The sequence below is a fragment of the Gymnoscopelus microlampas genome, assembly GCF_963454915.1.
Source record: "Gymnoscopelus microlampas genome assembly, chromosome: 4".
Lineage (NCBI taxonomy): Eukaryota > Metazoa > Chordata > Actinopteri > Myctophiformes > Myctophidae > Gymnoscopelus > Gymnoscopelus microlampas.
The window spans coordinates 34,966,556-34,984,186 of record NC_139941.1 but is presented as its reverse complement, the minus strand read 5'-3'; the positions used below and the strand labels follow the sequence as shown (position 1 = coordinate 34,984,186).

At 39.3% G+C, this 17,631-nt stretch overlaps 1 protein-coding gene across 1 annotated transcript; it reads right to left on the bottom strand.

Moving 5' to 3' along the window:
• Positions 1 to 1,395: 1,395 nt before the first annotated feature.
• ncaph (non-SMC condensin I complex, subunit H) lies at positions 1,396 to 17,096 on the bottom strand. Its single transcript, XM_084054911.1, has 18 exons — positions 16,956 to 17,096; positions 15,880 to 16,108; positions 15,215 to 15,305; positions 14,484 to 14,576; positions 13,549 to 13,666; positions 12,017 to 12,156; positions 11,353 to 11,542; positions 10,453 to 10,535; positions 9,342 to 9,535; positions 7,125 to 7,270; positions 6,715 to 6,821; positions 5,917 to 6,042; positions 5,156 to 5,263; positions 4,758 to 4,901; positions 4,140 to 4,250; positions 3,699 to 3,775; positions 2,006 to 2,081; positions 1,396 to 1,839 (listed from the first exon to the last, which is right to left on the bottom strand). Exons 2-18 carry the CDS (start codon positions 16,101 to 16,103, stop codon positions 1,780 to 1,782), a joined length of 2,088 nt encoding a protein of 695 aa, XP_083911037.1. The 5' UTR covers positions 16,104 to 16,108; positions 16,956 to 17,096; the 3' UTR covers positions 1,396 to 1,779.
• Between the last annotated feature and the right edge of the window lie 535 nt (positions 17,097 to 17,631).

Here is a 17,631-nt window from a genome sequence, read left to right as displayed (position 1 = left end):
AGAGAATTGCAACTTTACTCTACAGGATTCGAGCATGAGTCTCCCCTGTGGGAAACCAAACACAAAACATTCCTCATTGGAAGAATAGAGAGACCACCTCCAACCACTGGCACAGCAGATACACACAATTATATTGTATACATATACTTCTATACAGATTGGTTAAAATGTAAATGTTTTGTTCATTCACCCCAATGATGACCTCAAGTGTATTATTGCTATTATACTTGTTGTATTACTTATTAGAGCAGCATTGGCTAGGTAACAATGTTACAGGTAGTGTAGCCATTTTCAGTGTTAGCGTGAACAGTGGTTTGCAAAGTGGAGTCCAGGGTTCCTTGAGGGGGTTCTAAATGAAACCTTACAGGTCTGTAACTCTGAGTGCGCAAATGGACCTATTATAGGTAGGTTATAGGTTATGACTGAGAGTACCTTAAATTTAAAAGTATTACCACTGCATTAGAATCCTCTCAGCCAATCATGCAAGGTCAAAAACCGTGGCATACTTCTGTATAAAAAACGCTTACAACTGTGATGTAGTGGGCCTATACTAGGTGGATATAATGTACATAGGGACACTGGAATAGAAAATGTTAATTTGTCTTCACCAGGGTAGAACTAAATCAGACATGGTAAAAAATAGCTACATAAATCCAACTTTCCAATCCAATCACTCTGCAATTTAATTCCACACATTCACAGGGACATTGGACCATAATAAACGAAACCTAGATGTTCAAGGATTCATTGGACTGTATTTGAAGAACAGGGTACATTTTTGTGGATGTTTGCTTGTAATCTCCCAACCATCAACAAGTTAAGATGGGAACCAAAGTAGGTTGTGAAATGTTCTTGTAGGGTTGTAGACAGAAACTCTCAAATCCATCTTTCCATATCAATCCAGATATTCCTTAGCCTTGTGAAGGAACTCTGCATGTCTGCAAGTAACACCATAATGATTTTTCTTTGCTTTCTCTTTACAGTTGAAAGACTGCCTCCTCCCTGCCCAGAAGGTCTTAAAGTCACATTGTCTCACCCTGCCAGCACCACTAACCCTGGTCCAACCGGTTTCTAAAGTCAGGGAAGGCAAGAGGGGGGGGGGGGGGGGGGGGGAGAGTAGGAACAGGACAGAATGCTCTGTCAAGACTAAAAAAAGACCAGCAGAAGTTAATGTGGTTCCAGAGACAGGGATCTTAAAATGTAATGGTCGTACAACAGTGTCACTTCGCAAATATTAGTTGTATCTGTTGAGCAACACTTTCGAATGACAAAGCATAAATTAGGCTATAAAACATCACACCATCATTAGGCAATAAGCACCTTTATTGATTTTTTTTTTTTTAGATTAACCCATTTAGACCTGAAGCCGATTCTAATAACTTGTCCTGACCTAAGTTTTCTGAAAGACTTCAAATATTTATTAAAACATTATTGTTGCTATATACTGTACAAAACAACAACAACCCCAAAAGGGGTTCCTGTCTTGAAAGGTATAGTTACAAATAGGGGTTCCCGCCCTAAATGGGTTAAAGTAACCAAGCAATAAAACACAATAAAAAAGGAAAACTATTAAAGAAACTAAAAGCGACAGGTTACAAGGTACCATATGTACAGTTTCAACATAACAAAATGTCTGAATAACTTTGAACAATAAAGTGTGTAATTTATTATGTATACTGAGAGCTAAAGAGCTGTGTGGCTTTGACATAAACAGTACAGGAGACACAATTCCAGATAGAATAGTAACTAAAATCAATATATCCCGTCTTCCATTGCCCCTCAGTGGCCTTGTTTGATGATTATATCAGTCATGTCATCGACCTTCTCCAGCTCCAAATTCTAATGAAAAAGATCATAAAAAGTAATGTCAGGTTCCCTAACACGTAAACCAGGGATTCACAATATTATAGAAATGTTAGCCGATTCATTCTGAACAGTGATTTTTTAATGAATGACGCACTTTATACACTCATGCCCAAAACAGATGTGTGAACACATAGCTTACCTTTTCATTGGCGAGGTGCAACAAAGCCACAAAGGCCAATGGAACTGAAAGGTTTTGAGCCATCGTCGAGGGCAATCTGGAAAAACATGGAGACAGAGAGAGGATAGCAGGAAAGAAACAGACACATGGATGGGATTGAGAGAGGCAGTAGAGGAAGCAGGGTGGGGGGTTGGAAAGAGATAGAGAGACCAGATACAGATAGTAAGAAGACATTTTAAGTTAGAGGGTAAGAGACAGAGGCATGTGTCCCATAAATCATCCAGTCTTGCCTATGTGGCTTTAATATCACTTTCAACCTGGTGCCTCTATTTTGGATATGTTCTTACTCATTAAAAAGGCAAAAAATAATAATTGCAAAAGAGTCAAAGCTGAGAATCCAAGTGATACCAGTGATAGTCCAGACAAGAACTCTGCCTACGGTTGCTTTTTAATGTATTTTTTACCCAGGCTAAACAGAGAGCCTGCATAATCATTGGATTATCGTTCTGATCGGACAGTCTGAAGCGGTTACCGCCAACCTAGAGATAGAGTACATCCATTCATACAAAACTTGGTCTGATATTTTCGAATAGCCGAAGCATAAAATAGGGCTGAATTTCAAATAAAAAAACCATCTAGTGACTTTGAACGGGCCTTAAAGTGGTTAAGGATGTAAATGCCAGAAGTGTTAATGCTTGGTTCACAGCAGGGCCTAAATGAAACATGTGAGCAAAGTCCACAATGCGTACACACTTCTGCTATGGTGTATACCACAATACAGAACACACACAGTGCCTTTTTTTGCTTCCTTAATTTCATATTTATATGTATAAAAGTGTTCCAAAATCAAACTACACTCCCGTTTCCAGAACTGCGGACACCCTGAGCCCAAACAGTGGAGATGTGAGTATGTGCCCAGAGGTAAAGTAGTGGTTAAGACCCCATCTTTGAAACTAAACCCTGCTGGCAAAGGATCAAAGACCACCACCGCCTTCTTTCATCAGCCTCTCCAAAGCTGTCTTTCTCCTAAGGTTTCTACTCCCCCCCCAAAAAAAAACCTACAGGGAGAAAGCAATGATTTGCCTTCCATTTTTTATTTATTTTAAATGGAGGTATCGTCAATAGATATGACATCTGGTATAAACCCCCATATTAAATGATGCATAATATATTACTCAATATATTATCACTGTCAGGCAGAAACCTTGCATCTCCATATTTCACATTTTTATGTTTTTTTTGTAAATGAATGCCCTACTTCAAAGTGTCACAAAAGTAGCGAAAATTCAGATCTACAAGCTCACATCGTGTGGCAATGCGTTGGGAGCTTGTAGATTGGCATTTTTTTTATGTTAATATTAATAAAAAAAGGAACCATTTTGGCCATACAAGGTTTCCACCCGACAGCGACGATATGCAACTATGTAAAGCACTATTCAGAATTTGCTATGCAGTATGGTGCATTGGCCAGCATATAATTTTGACTCCACTCAATGAATTTGTAGTCAACTAAATCCCCAGAGAGATTATTATGTCTTGAACATCGCAGGGTTTATTTGGGGCCAAATTTCCCAGCATCCTTTGATGAAACTTCCTTGTTTGTAGCTTTTCAGTGCCAACTATGACTTTCTTATTGATTTCTTTTCAATGAAAGATGTCATATGATAAACACTACAGTTATGCAGTGTCAAGTCAAGCACAATGATGATCTTACCTTTGAAGAAGAGAGTTTGCAGTCTCACTGAACAGTTTCTGTCCAGGCACCTCTGGTGCCTCTCTTTTCTCTGCCTCCTACAGAGAACACATCGAGGTGAACAATGGATGGAGGGCACACACACACACACACTTTTTCAAGTAGCCAAATTAAGAGGAAACCAACAATCATTTCAACATTCAGTTCTATTCTAAAATCTAGCCGACTGATGAAATGGTGATACCAACCCATGTTGCCTTAGAAAAAAGTTGTCAGGCAACATTTCCCTCTCTCACACAGATAAACATACCTAGACACACGGAAACTGACAAACACACAAACTCATAACAAGCATACAGCATATCCACACAATTTACACTAGAAATTCAGGCATTTCAGATACCGACTTACAAAGTGCAACACAGACATATGGGTAGCAATACTTAAGGCCAACAAACACACCTCCGGAGGTTTTTCTGGGCTCTCAGTGAGAAGTGACCACATAGAGTTCTTGAGCCTCTTCATATCCATTTTCTTGGCTGTCTTGGCATAGTTGATCTCAATCTTGTTGACCTAAAGAAGCAAGCACAGTTAAACATTAAACACACTGCAAGCCAATTAATTGAATTCCACCAAACCACTCAATAGTGTACCCTTTTAACCCGTCCTCTGAATATGCATGGTTTTATTGATAACACTTGGCATTTTTGTTGGAATATAAAGGAGATAAAAGATGTTCCAACTTCTATATTTAAGTTACAAGTACTCATATTATGCACAAAAAAAGTATTATGGCCAATAACTGATGAGCAACAGAGCTCAATCTTTTCATACTTTGAACTTTCACACGGCTGACACCATTGAACAATATTAATTGCTATGTTGACTGTTGAGAACAGCAGCGTTGAAATTCTCAGGACCATACACAGTAGAAGGGGTTAAGACTAGACATGGGACAATATGAACATTTTAATATGTCACAATTATCCTGGCCAAAATAATTGTGATTCACATTGCAGTGGTTAGTGAGCCCGCCCGGGCAGCAAGAGGCCCTGCTATAAATAAAAATGAATAGCTCACCCTGTGTGGCTCGGGGACCAAGTTGTCCTCTCCATAGGTGGAGAGTCCGTCTGGGTCTTGGGAGGAGGGGGGCATGTTGTCCATAGGTGGCTGGGTGTCATCTGAACCAGCAAATCCTTCTCCTTCATCATCACTGTCTCCACCCTTTAATTGGTAAATGGGAACAAAGAGTTGAACATTTGTGAAGTTGGGCGAGAACATTTTTAATTGACCAGAACCGTTCAGCCCATCTACAGCTGGGTGTTCTAGTCAGTGGGTAGAGAGATTGTCCCTTTAAGCTTGATACACTCAACAACAGTCATTAACATTCAGTGTTGCTGAGCAAGACCTGCCTGCTCAATCATTAAAGACACTGTGTGTACTTCAGTGCCATGCAAAGTGTTAAATAAAAAACAGACCTGTAGACCAGGGCAGAAGTTGGCTGTATCGTTGGCGTTGTTATAGTCGTAGTCTCCAATACCTTCTCCAAGCTCTCCAGACAAACGTTTTGGGGATTCTTGACACAACTATAATAGAATAGGATACAATACTTAACATTGGCATCAACGGTTTGCTGCATGCCATTATAGGCAAAACATCTAAAGAATAGCATCATCTTCCACGTAAAGATAGCCATGAATAGATTCATAGCACAAATGTGCTGCTTCACAAGGACTATGTTGGTTTAACTATGAGATTCACTGAAATAAGCATTTGCGTGCACACATTATCAACTACCATACAAATTTCACTCGCCACGAGTTTCACTGTTGCATTTCCTAGTTGTACCGACTGTAAAGTTTCTGTTGACAAACTTGTCATTCATGAATTACTTTAGTGGGGAATTACAGTACAGACAAAGCCTATTTACAGAAAAAAACTGCAGGTCCCTGCTTCTGCCACACTGTAAAAAGATATGATAGCAAACATTCTAATCCTGCCAAGTCCACATCAAACCTACCTTTTTCATGTTCATACTAATTTTCTATTAGTTATGTAGCCTATCCTCCCCCTCTTCTGTTGTGTATTTTTTGTTTATTGTATTTGCAAGATACCCACCTGGTTTCAAATGTTCTAAGATGAGGTAGTTTACATTGATGTCAAATCTCTCTATAACGTTCTAAAACAGTTTCATCTCAATTACAAATCTGAGCAGGCAAGTAAATGTGGATAGCCTTACCGTGCTGGAGGGTTTTAGGCTGAGCTGGGACAGTGTTTCTGGGGGAAACTGAAAGTCTGCTGGGAGAGTGGTCTTTTTACTGGACCTGGCAGTACTGAGGGCAGACTTGGTGTGAGTGGTGGCAGCCTTAAGGGACAAAGATAAGACATATTCAGTTCAGTTCAAAGAGAACAGTATTCTACAGGGCACCTACAGTTTCCATTTCAATATTATGTAGGTTTTAAGTTAACTGTAATTTATGGACCTTGTGGGTGTTCAATGATATATTCTGACAGGTCTTAGAATCCATATCGAACTATATAGTTAATTATAAGAATTAGCTATAGATTATAACAGAGAGAAAAAAATCATCACAGTGAAATTAAATTAGTCTACGTGTCATGACGTTATTGGAAGTTACTAAATCCTCAGTAAAAAGAACTTCAGATATCACAGACACAGAATAGGGAAGGCTAATATACTGTGACCTGGATTAGCTGCATCAAAAGGAGGGAAAATAAATAACTTGTTCCAAAGTGATGAATGAGTGGTTGCTATAGCAATGGAACCAAAAATGAATGCCTGATAGATAGCCTGAATGCATTTCACATTGTATTGGTAAGTATTATGTCGAGACAGACTGCATTGTTCTGTGCTATTATCAAGTGTCAAAAGTAAACACAGGAAGTCGTCTGTGGACGACGTAAAGAGAGTAACATACGGTTACAGTTTACATCAGGTATCATTTCGCCCCCAAAAGCAAATATACAGCAATATGAAATGTCTGTATGATCGATATAAAAATCAATTAAAGTTTACTCTGGTGATTCGGAAGTTGGTGTCAAGGTCAACATCATCATTGAAGTCTATTTCAAAGGTCTTCTTGGGCTTCCTTTTACGAGTCTCTTTGTCAGGCATATGATCGACTAAAATAAAAGGAAAAGATACATTCAGTGATTCATCTGCATACATTCAGATTTGTCCCTCAATTCCCTGTTAAAAAAGCAAAACAAAGCACTGTCAAAAATATGTCAGCATAAATTTAAGTCGAAGCACCTGAAGTAAATAAAAAACAGATTATCTGTAGCCAGCAATAGATACACAAAACATGTAATAGTCCAACAGACAAATACAGTGAGTACATAAGGAGATACAGAAAAGATATACAGCTAACTTACTAATTATCTATATAATAAAAGTAGTATTAAACTTGTATGGATGCCACTCACGCTTGTGTTTAGGTTTGAACTGCCAGTAGCCAGGTCCTGCCCAGGTAGCCATGGTTTTGGGGCTGAAGTAGGAGTACTCCCTGGGCTGAGAGGATAGCTGCAGACACATGGTGGTGATGTCTCCCTCGCCAATGGGGATAACATCCCTGCACCATCAAGGATGAACACACAGTATGATACCAACCCTAACCATAAAGATTACTAGGTGAACTCATGAATGATTGCCTTGATAATACAGTTAGAGTAATACATTTCAAAACAAGATGCATAATATATCCCCATATATCACATATAATATACAGGAGTAAAATGCATAAATCAGTTATTGACAGACAGACAGACAGACTGTAGCCTATCAATAAACCTTTATAAATAAAGAGTGCAGTCAAGTCACCTTTGTATTTTTCTACTTTGAGATGGATAAAGTGATAGAGCAGAATAGGTTCTTACAATATTCAATGCCAAGCCACCAGCACTCTGTGGTTTCAATTTAACGGTCTTAATCACTATGCTAGACAGAACCCTTTGTGTTTCTTGTCTTGCGTTTTTCTTTGTCTTTGTTGAGGCTCACAAGTCTCTTTGGGGCTGTTATCTCACCTGAACAAAATGTGTAATAGAGGCTGTATACCAGTCAATAGAATGTTTGAAGACCTGGTATCAGTGCTACAAGGGACTTAACAGTGTAAATAGACTGACAAAAAGTGAACAACTGTGGACCTCCACTCCTTTGCGTTCTCTTTTTTTAGTCACTGTATTTTACCACTGTACTTTCATTATTTCCCTTTTAAGTTTGATCACTGTGCAAGTAAGCCAGGCACAGACTAAATAAATATTAATTCTCTCATTAATTCAGTATGTCTGAAAAAAAGAGGCTTTTGTCCCATTCAGCATGTTTTACCAAATTAACCACCAGCTTTCTTACGGATCACAGGGAATCCAATTACTTTTCCCAAGACAAAGTTACTAATTCATTTAATAGTTTCCATGTTATAAGGAGGCCATCGGCACACAGCCTTTCAGTCATTATAAGTCACTATAAGTGGTTATTTGTTGCTTTATAGATTATAATAGTTGACCTTAAAACTCAATATAGAATGCTTTTTAATGTGTTATGATTATTGTTTAATTATACAGTGTTACAAGCAGATTAAAATACATTATAAGTATGTTTATAATGCATCATAGACATGGGATGCATAGCAAGTTACCCAACTGTTTTCTGGATGTGAAGTCCTTATTGCACAGTACACACATTTCTTTGCATGGGATTATTAATTCTTATTTAAGATGCCATAATGATTAACACAATAGTCATATTTACAGCAATAACCTGGGGCAGTAGATGAGACGGGGCTTGTATACATAGAGTACAAACATTTACACTTTAGCTGCATACTACTTCTGCTGCTGGCCACTGAACAACTCTGCTGGAGCAGTCAGAGGCCCAGAGGCCCTTTGGTGGCAATATAGGCAGTATTGTTCCTTGAATGTTCACTGTCCACGCAGGAGTCAGTCAGAACCAGTAGTCTTCGGTAACAAGCTGACTTCTCTAATTATCATGCTATTCTTCAGCCTTCTTCAACATTTAAAAAATTGTATTTAAAAATCTCAAGAGGCTGCAATTTCTACTGACCAGTAAATGTGTTTGACACATGTTTGAATGCAAAGTATTCTTGTTTTGCGCAGACTCTGACAGATCAAGCTGCATATAAAAATAAATCTCTCAAACAAAAACTGAGAATTAATTCATCACTAGCAGGCACACACATGTGTTTCGGTGCGTCTATGAAGTGGCTCCCAAATGGTGAGCCAACCACAAATTATTATTGCGATATACTGTATATAACTATAGAAACATTGTGAATTGTTTTTTAATTGACTATCAGTACTTGTGTGAAATTCTTTCCTGATACAGAGGCAAATCCTATACCCTGAAAAGATATATTTTAACTGCTTTCAACCTGGTGTCCCTAATTTGGGCATGTCATTAATTAAGTTTAAGTATTTAAATTGTATTTATAGAATTTTCAAGCTCAATGTGTTGAGTTGGGAGCTTGTAAATCGGCTATTTACGCTGTGAATACTGGTGTGCCGTGAGATTTTGACTTGCCCAATGGTGTACCTCGAGTACAAAAACCACTGGGTAGACTGTGGCTCATGACCTTTGAGCCACCAGTCCTCTATCCCTTCTCTCACCCCCCCACTCTGGGTACTCACCGTCCCTTGCGCTGGGCCTCGGAGCCCTCCTTGTACTCCTCCCCACCGCAGTCTCCCGGTCCGTCCTCATCCTCAGCGTCAAAGTCTTGGCCAAAGTCCTGGCAGTCTTCCTCTTCTGCATCTGGCTCCGGTTCTGCGTTTACGTCAAACACATGCGCACCCTGCTTCACCTTCTCCAGCAGCTGGCTCATGGTCTGCAAGGATCCACATTTTATTTGATCACGAAGGAGGTCCATTGTACAGATCTCTGTCTAATTTGATGATCTGCAGTTTCATGTTTCACTATGCAAGTAGTCCTATTCTCTTTTAGTGTTTTCAAATTCTGTTGCCACTGCGCCAAACCAAGTTCTTTGCATGAACCTTACATATAAAATCTGATTATGTTAGTCAAGTGCAATAAAGCTTACATGGAAATGTTATGATTGAAAGCAAAAGACAATGTTGTGGCTATATACTGTAGTAATCTGCACACTGACATATTAAAAAGCAATATACACATGCATCAATGCATACACAGGGCAACAGGTAAACAGATGAGGTTGCAACCCATTGGTCTATCAATAGGAGCTGCAAATAATCCAGATAAAGTCCAATTGGTAGGAGAGTAGGACTGCCAAAGAATATTCTACATTCAATCCTATTTTGAATATTAATAAAAAAATCACACCCTGTGTGAAGGTAGCGGCGCCTTTGATACATTTTGTCATCGATATGTGTTTATAATGTGTTTATAGCCACGTGTCATGTGAAGCTTGACCAATCACTTTGTTGACGCACCTGACCAATCAGAACGTTGACGGACCTGACCAATCAGAACGTTGACGGACCTGACCAATCAGAACGTTGACGGACACGGACAAAGTCAGGTATAGAGCAGGATCCGCTCTATACCTAAAGGTATAGAGCGGCTAGGCTAGCGCCGCTAAAAATAAAGTTACGCCCCCTCCTTTGCTTTCTGCAGACCTTGGCATTTTGGCCATATTTGACAGCCCAAGAGCCAAGTAGTCAACTTAAGTTCTCATGTTTCTGCACAAAACCCTCTCCACTTAATTATAGTTTGTGTCAATAAAGAAAAACACAAAACAAAAACTTTTAGACTACTTTGTCTCACCTGGTCAGGGTTCCAACTGGTGAAGGAGAAGTCCTTCAGGGAAGGACAGATAGCGTTCCTCTCCTGGGAGCGCTGAAGACCACCTGACAGAAACACAGTAAACGGTGAACTCTCAAATTGTTTAGGTGTGCGTGTACAGTGTATAGTACATTCCTTGGGGTTAGAATGTGTTGCAACTCAGGGTAAACTAGACAAATTGTGCTCCGAGGAGCACAGGTCTCCGCCAGGCCAGGTAGTAGAAGTCAATCAGGATGAAATATGAAAAATCGGACAGGTCCGTCTTAATGACATGACTGTAGAGCTAATGTGTACCAATTTGCGTGATGTTTGGATAAAATCTGTAGGAGTAATAGAAAAACATCACGCCCATCGGTCCAATGGTGCCGGAAATTAGCTGTCCACAGACGGACAGATAGGGGGAAAAACATAGTCTCGGCCACACCTTTGGCCTGGCTGAAACAATTAACACACTGGATTTAACTATGTGTTGTGTTAAAGTGGTGAATACGGATACAGCTTTCAAAAAAGGTCAGACAAATTACATATAATCATTTTTAAGAAACAGATTTGTCACAGACTACTAAACACAGATATAAAAAAGAAACTCCACTAGTAGTGCTGCACAATTAATGGAAAAAAGATTGAGATCTCGATTCAGACACCTATGCAATCTCGATTTTAAATTATGGCGATTTTTTTTTCAATATATAAAAAAAAAAAAAAAAAAGGTTTTTTTAAATACATTGAAAGCATTTTTTTTTTTAATATTTACAAGAGAATCATGTGAGAATCGTGATCTCAATTCTTATGGAGGAAAATCGTGATTCACATTTGAGCAAGAATCGTGCAGCACTATCCACTAGTGGTTCTTCTGTCATAGGAATGTGAGAGAAACGTTACATGTGAAGGGTGATGCAGGGACGCGCTGCAGGGGTGGGGCGCTGTAGGTAGACCTGGATTGCAGTAAGGTCATGTCGGAGGGGAAGAGAAGCTCGCACCGGCAGTTCTCACTGAAGAGCACTGACAGGAAGACGCCCGCTGTGCTGCTCTCGTCAAAGGAGGACGCCATGCGGTGAAACATGGGGTCCACCTGGGTGGCAGGAGGTTAAACGTGTGGAATAAGCAAAGATGAGAATTTATGACCTTTTGAGCATATTGACGGTTACTAATAGGGCTACACTTTATTTTATTCTAAACTATGGGCAGAGGAATGTGCTTTATACATGTACTGATTTTCAAAAGTAAAGTTCAAGCTCCTAGCAAAGCAAAGCACAAGGGCAATTCAAAAGCCACACCCTCTTTTGATATTACTACATAACATTTCTAAATAAACAAACAAATACTATAGTGTTCTGCCCACTTGTACAGTATAGGTCCACTCAGTTTACCAACATAAAAAGTCTTCCACTGGTACTGAGGGGACAATTTGGATATCTGTGATGTCATGTAATGTAAGACAGACTGGTTCTCCACTCTAGTTCAAGGAATAGCTTTTCCAAAAACTATGGGTTCCCAGAATGACAGAAGAGAATGTCTTCTTTGGGACGTGATGGCCATACTGTACCTCGCACTTTCTCTCAGACTCGGCGCTGTTGATGTTGCTGAGATTCTGTTCTACCGTCTTCTTAGGGGGCCTTTTTTTCTTGACCTGCTTGACAGCCTGTTCTCCTCCACTGCCATCCTCTTCCCCCTCTTGACCAGCCTCTGAAACAGTGAATACACAACAAACACACACATAAGAAGAAATAATGTATCAGTGTCTGTAGATGTTGTAGTGCAGTGGGTTTTTGACTGGCGGCCCCTGAAGTATCGTCTTGTATATCGCGACCACTCCTACTTTACTGACTCACAGAGAACAGCATACACGTACTGAACAAAGAAGCACCTGTACACATATTTAAATGTCCATAATATATAAAACCATAAACAGTCACTGTAATCTTTCACACCAACAATCTTTCATACCAACACTTTATTTCTAAACAAAAGCAGATTTCACATTTGTTATTGGTTTTAGCTTTAATATTGTTTATTTTCTGTAACTTTCTCACAAATGATGACAAAAACACATCTTAAAGTAAAACATTATTTGTGACAAAATATCATTTTAATTAAATGGGTGGGCCTGCTTTCTAGGACATAAAAGCTGGATGCTTGGCCTAATGCAGACGAAGCCATCATCGTTCACACTGCTTAACTGTTACATGTATTTGTTTTTGATTCATCTCAGTCAAGAAAGTCTTCTCAGTCAAGAAAGTCTTCTCACACAGATACTATGTAGATCTAAAAGGATAGCTTCTGACCATCCCAGGTATTCCCCAGTAAATGAGAGCCAGAACTGAGCCAGTGTTTTCTCAGCAAAAGCAGGGTGCAGTGTCTGTCTACTAGTCACTGGAAATAAGCTCCATCAGTGTGACAAGTGTCCTCAGTTTCGGATGAGGGGTCACTTCTAGTACAGCCTCCTTGACTCAACCAAATTTCCTAAGCACGTAGCCTTCTGAAATTAGAAAATCAAGATAAGGAAACCAGGCTGAAAGTGGTCGATTCTGTTCCGAATGCAATTTCCAGTAGTAATAAAGATCTAATCCAGCGGTGCCCTAACCGTGTGCCATAACAAGCCAAGAGATTTATTCCAACCAAACTAAAACATGCACATCTACACCTAGGCCTGTCACAATTATTACATCATTGTCTAATCGCAATTATTTGAGATAGTCGCAATTATTTGTGCATCATCGTCATAATCGTTTCCACATTGAAAAATGTTCATATATTTTCCAAAAATATCTACAAGCTTACAACATGTCACATTTCCGCTACTTTAAAAACATTTTATAGTATAAAATTAGATATGTCAGTAATGTATTTGTATATTTAAGTTATTTGTCATATGTGCTCTGTGCAATTTGCGGCACCGAGTGCCGCGCTATGAGCTTGTAGATCTGCTATTTTTGAAAAATCGTGAAAATTATTTTTTATATATTTTTTTCCGATTTTCTTTTAGGATTTTGAAAATGTTCAGAAGCGGCGGCCTCAGGTCTTAATGGGCTAAAGAGGCCATGGACACATTGGACAGTGGCTGAATTGCTCGCTCACCCTCTCCAGGCTTTGTTTCTGCGCCAAGGCCACCCAACACTCTGTAGGCATCGGCGTGCACAGCATCCACTCTGACAGCATAAATCTTTGTACTGGCGTCCAAAGTGCCAGCTGCCACCTGGATGATCACAGGCAGAAATATATATTTAGAGACAGGTGTACCCATGAATCATAAAAGCGTTCCTAGACACTTAACTCAAAAAATACAAAAGGGATTTTCCATGATATAGTGCACCACTTTACACATCAGCCATGATCTATGATGATATAAAGCAAAATAAACTCTAAAACTGAAAATGTTTGTATAACAAAGTATAAAAAAATGTTTTAGTAATATTGTTCCTGCTATTCTACATACTGCCAACAACCATGTGAAGAAATCACAGATTGAGGCTTTAACCTTTGGTTTTATATGAAATATTCGAGGCGATTAAGAATATATGGAAGATGCTTCTGAACATATTGCTGGTTTGACCACTTTAAAAGCTCTATAAAGAAAACAGCACATGGATGCACCTGGGACGTATCATCAGTGTTGTAGCCTGGGGTCATCGGGTGTTTCGGGTCTCGCAACAACATACACCCTCGATGCATCGCAGATGCATTGAGAGCTTGTAGATAGGCTATTTTCATGTGCAACATGCTTTCATAGAAGACATGCTCGCTTCTATGGAATCCAAATGACTGAGAACTTTAATCCATGGAAACCTTTTAGTTAAGAAAGCTACAATAGTCACTTAGGATTGAATTCTGATCATGATTGTCTGCAAGGTAAACTATATGATCTTCCAAACGTTAGACTCTGATACAGTAATCATACATTTGATTTGAGTAAATAAACCGGCTGAGAACTTTAAGCAGGTAATACTATAAAGGCCTGCCTGCACACATGGACTTTGTTCCCCACGGACGTTTACAATGATACAAAATCATACCTTAAAGTTTGTGAGCTCGGAATCCTTCTGCTTTAGAATGTCAGCCATGTAATCAATCAGATGGAGACCAAAGGCATTTTTAGTGGTGATTTTCTGCAGCAAAAAGAAAACAAAAAACATTTTAAATTTCAAAATTGTATTTGCATTAGTGCAGTGTGAAAATAAGACGTACACACATGCCATTCTATGGTGCTCGAATGAGGTTCAAACCACAAAGATCCATTAGGATCAAAATGTGTCTTTTAGGGCGTCCACTGGCCTAGCGGTCCAGGCGCATACCACATATGCTGGTAATCCAGCTTGACAGCGTGTCGCGGGTTCAACTCCCGATCCCGACAACCTTTGCTGTATGTCATCCCCCATCTCTCTCCCCATTTCCTGTCAGCCTACTATACTATCAATAAAGGAAGAAAATGCCCCAAAATATCTCTTTTTAAAAAAAGTGTCTTTTAGCCTAATAACATGTGTTGGTGTGTATACAGGTGTGAGGACTCTCTCTCCTTGTTTTATCAATGCTGTAATGTGTTTGCAATGAGGCAACAGCATAGGCAGAATAAAGTTTTTTTTATTGTTTACCCTTCTATTCATATTCTATGCTTCTGCGTGTTAAATATGATACACTACATGATGCAATTGCATTTCTGATTCCATCTTAACCACAAGCTTTTTTGTTTATTGTGTAAATACAATCTAAATTCATGTATATGCGCAACCATGCAGCATCTACTTACATTCTCTGTAGAGAGCTTGATGCAAGTGGAGTAATGCTCTGAGATCTGTGCATTTGACAACTTGGGCACAGCAGCAGGGGTCCCTGAGAGACTGAATACATACAAACAAACAAAGATGGTCACAACGGAAATCAATACAGAAACATTTCAAGGAAGGCACAAGCAACTCACAGTAAAATCCTCAGTGTTCATTTATCCATTTGTAACTCCAAGTGTTTACAAATGTAACCAAATGGACCCATCTGTACTGTACACTCTCAGTATTACATTAACTTGTGGATTTTACTGTGCAGGGGTGTTGATTTTCTGGAGTCTCATTTTAATAATAATAATAATAATAGCTTGAATTTATATAGTGCCTTTCATGTACCCAAGGACGTTTTACATCAAAACAATGAATAACCAACAAATAAACAACCAAACAAAACAACTATTTGCCATAAGCCTGAGAGAATGTGTCTTTTCAAGGCACCCTTAAAAAAAAAAGAGTCCAGAGTTGGAGCATGGCAAATCCCCAAATTTGGGAGAGAGTTCCACAGGGTGGGGGCTGCCACACTGAAGGCTCTGTCCCCAAGCTTCGCTTTGCTTGTTTGGGGAATAGACAGGAGGTCCAAGTCTGTGGACCGCAGGTTCTGTGACAGAGTACGTTTATGGAGGAGGCCTACCTGTGAGCCGGAGACTCAGTGATGGAAGAGTCATTTGCGGATTGCAGGTCAATAACTTTTGACCTGCGTCTCTGACGTCTCTCCTGTTCGTCGTCATTGCCGGGGAACGCAGCCAGAAGTGGAGTGCTGCAGGCAGCTGGGGACAGTCCCTTGTTATTCTTCAGAGACGCAGAGCCCCAGTTCTGTTGACGCACCCGGGACACGGGTGTGTTGGATGCACTCATCTTAGCTGGAGACAAATGACAGCACCTCACATGAGTTATTGGAAGAGCAACGTTGTTAACATTGTGGGCACATCAATGTTAAATTGGCAATTGTTTCCCCCCCAGAAGCAAACTAAGGCAGGCCACATGAGCACTTTAAACCTATATGCATCGGCCATTTGAAAATAGTCGATCTACAAGCTCACAATGCTGACGCGTTGTGAGCTTGTAGATTAGCTATTTTCAAAACCTCTTGCAATAAAATGTGGAATATTTGGAATATTACTAATGTAAAGTAAACATGATTTCAACATGCACGGTACATAGATATCAGACCTAAAAGTAGCCTACCCATCAACTTCTTGTTTATACCCATAATGACAGTAGCTAGCCACAGGTTTTGTAGCAATTTGTAGAACTATTAAGCCTTAAATGTAAAATATTCATGCATGTTCAAACCATGTATACTTTACAATTTTCCAGATTCTTTATTTTATTTACATTTTGGGGAAAAAATAAGCAATTTAACATTTGAGGTGCTCATTAGTGTCCACAATGTTTATGTGGCCACTGTATGCCATGGGTGTCCAGTACCATAGCCAAGCTATATGTAAGCACAATACATTATAGAATAATAGCAATAGACGAATTCACCAGTGTGTAGGCTAAGAGTAAGCAATTAATATATGAAAACAACTAAAACCCTTATTTAACGCATTACAATGAGAAAGGAACATGTAGCAGCTCAGCTATTATCTCAAGTTAGCATTCGCGTGTAGCTAGAGGTAGGCTAACTATAATAGCTAACGGCTAACAACGCCTAAAGGGAGTAGGATTAGGAAAGTCACATTTTCTTATATGAGCACAACTTACCTTCAGATGTTTACAGTCAGATGGGTCGGTGTCTGATGGCTATGAACGTATAACTGGAAGACGATATCGATATACTCTGATCACTGATCACAAGCAGAGGAAAACTGCTCTTCCTTCCTGACTGTGTTGTTCAGCTTTTGAAAATTTGCGCCGAACGGTTTACGTGGTGAGGTCTTGCGTCATTACGTTTCATCACGCCCACCTAATGATCAGTGTTGCCAGATTCTGCAAGAGAAACAAGCCAAAGTTGCTTAAAATAAGCAGACATGGCAACACTGATAATGATTCTACCAGTACTAGAAGCGGCGAAATTATATTCAAGCATTATATACTGCTGCTGACAGTAAATACTGCAAAAATAATTAACATGTTTTTATTATTATTATTATTATTATTATTATTATTATTATTATTATTATTATTATTATTGCTATTGTTATTTCTTCATGATTGCACGGTACCAACTGAGATAATTATACCAAAGAAAAAATATGTAAAATACCTAAAGGTGGCCGCTAGGTGGCAATAAAAACTAGTTTACTTTACTCATATCTGAGGCCTGCCACTGTAGCTGACCTGAAGGGCAGTGGCGATTCTTTTCTTTTTCTGATTGATTCATTGATTAAGCGAGCTATTTATTGAGTTGTCATACGGATTTGTCATTTGGATACAAGTG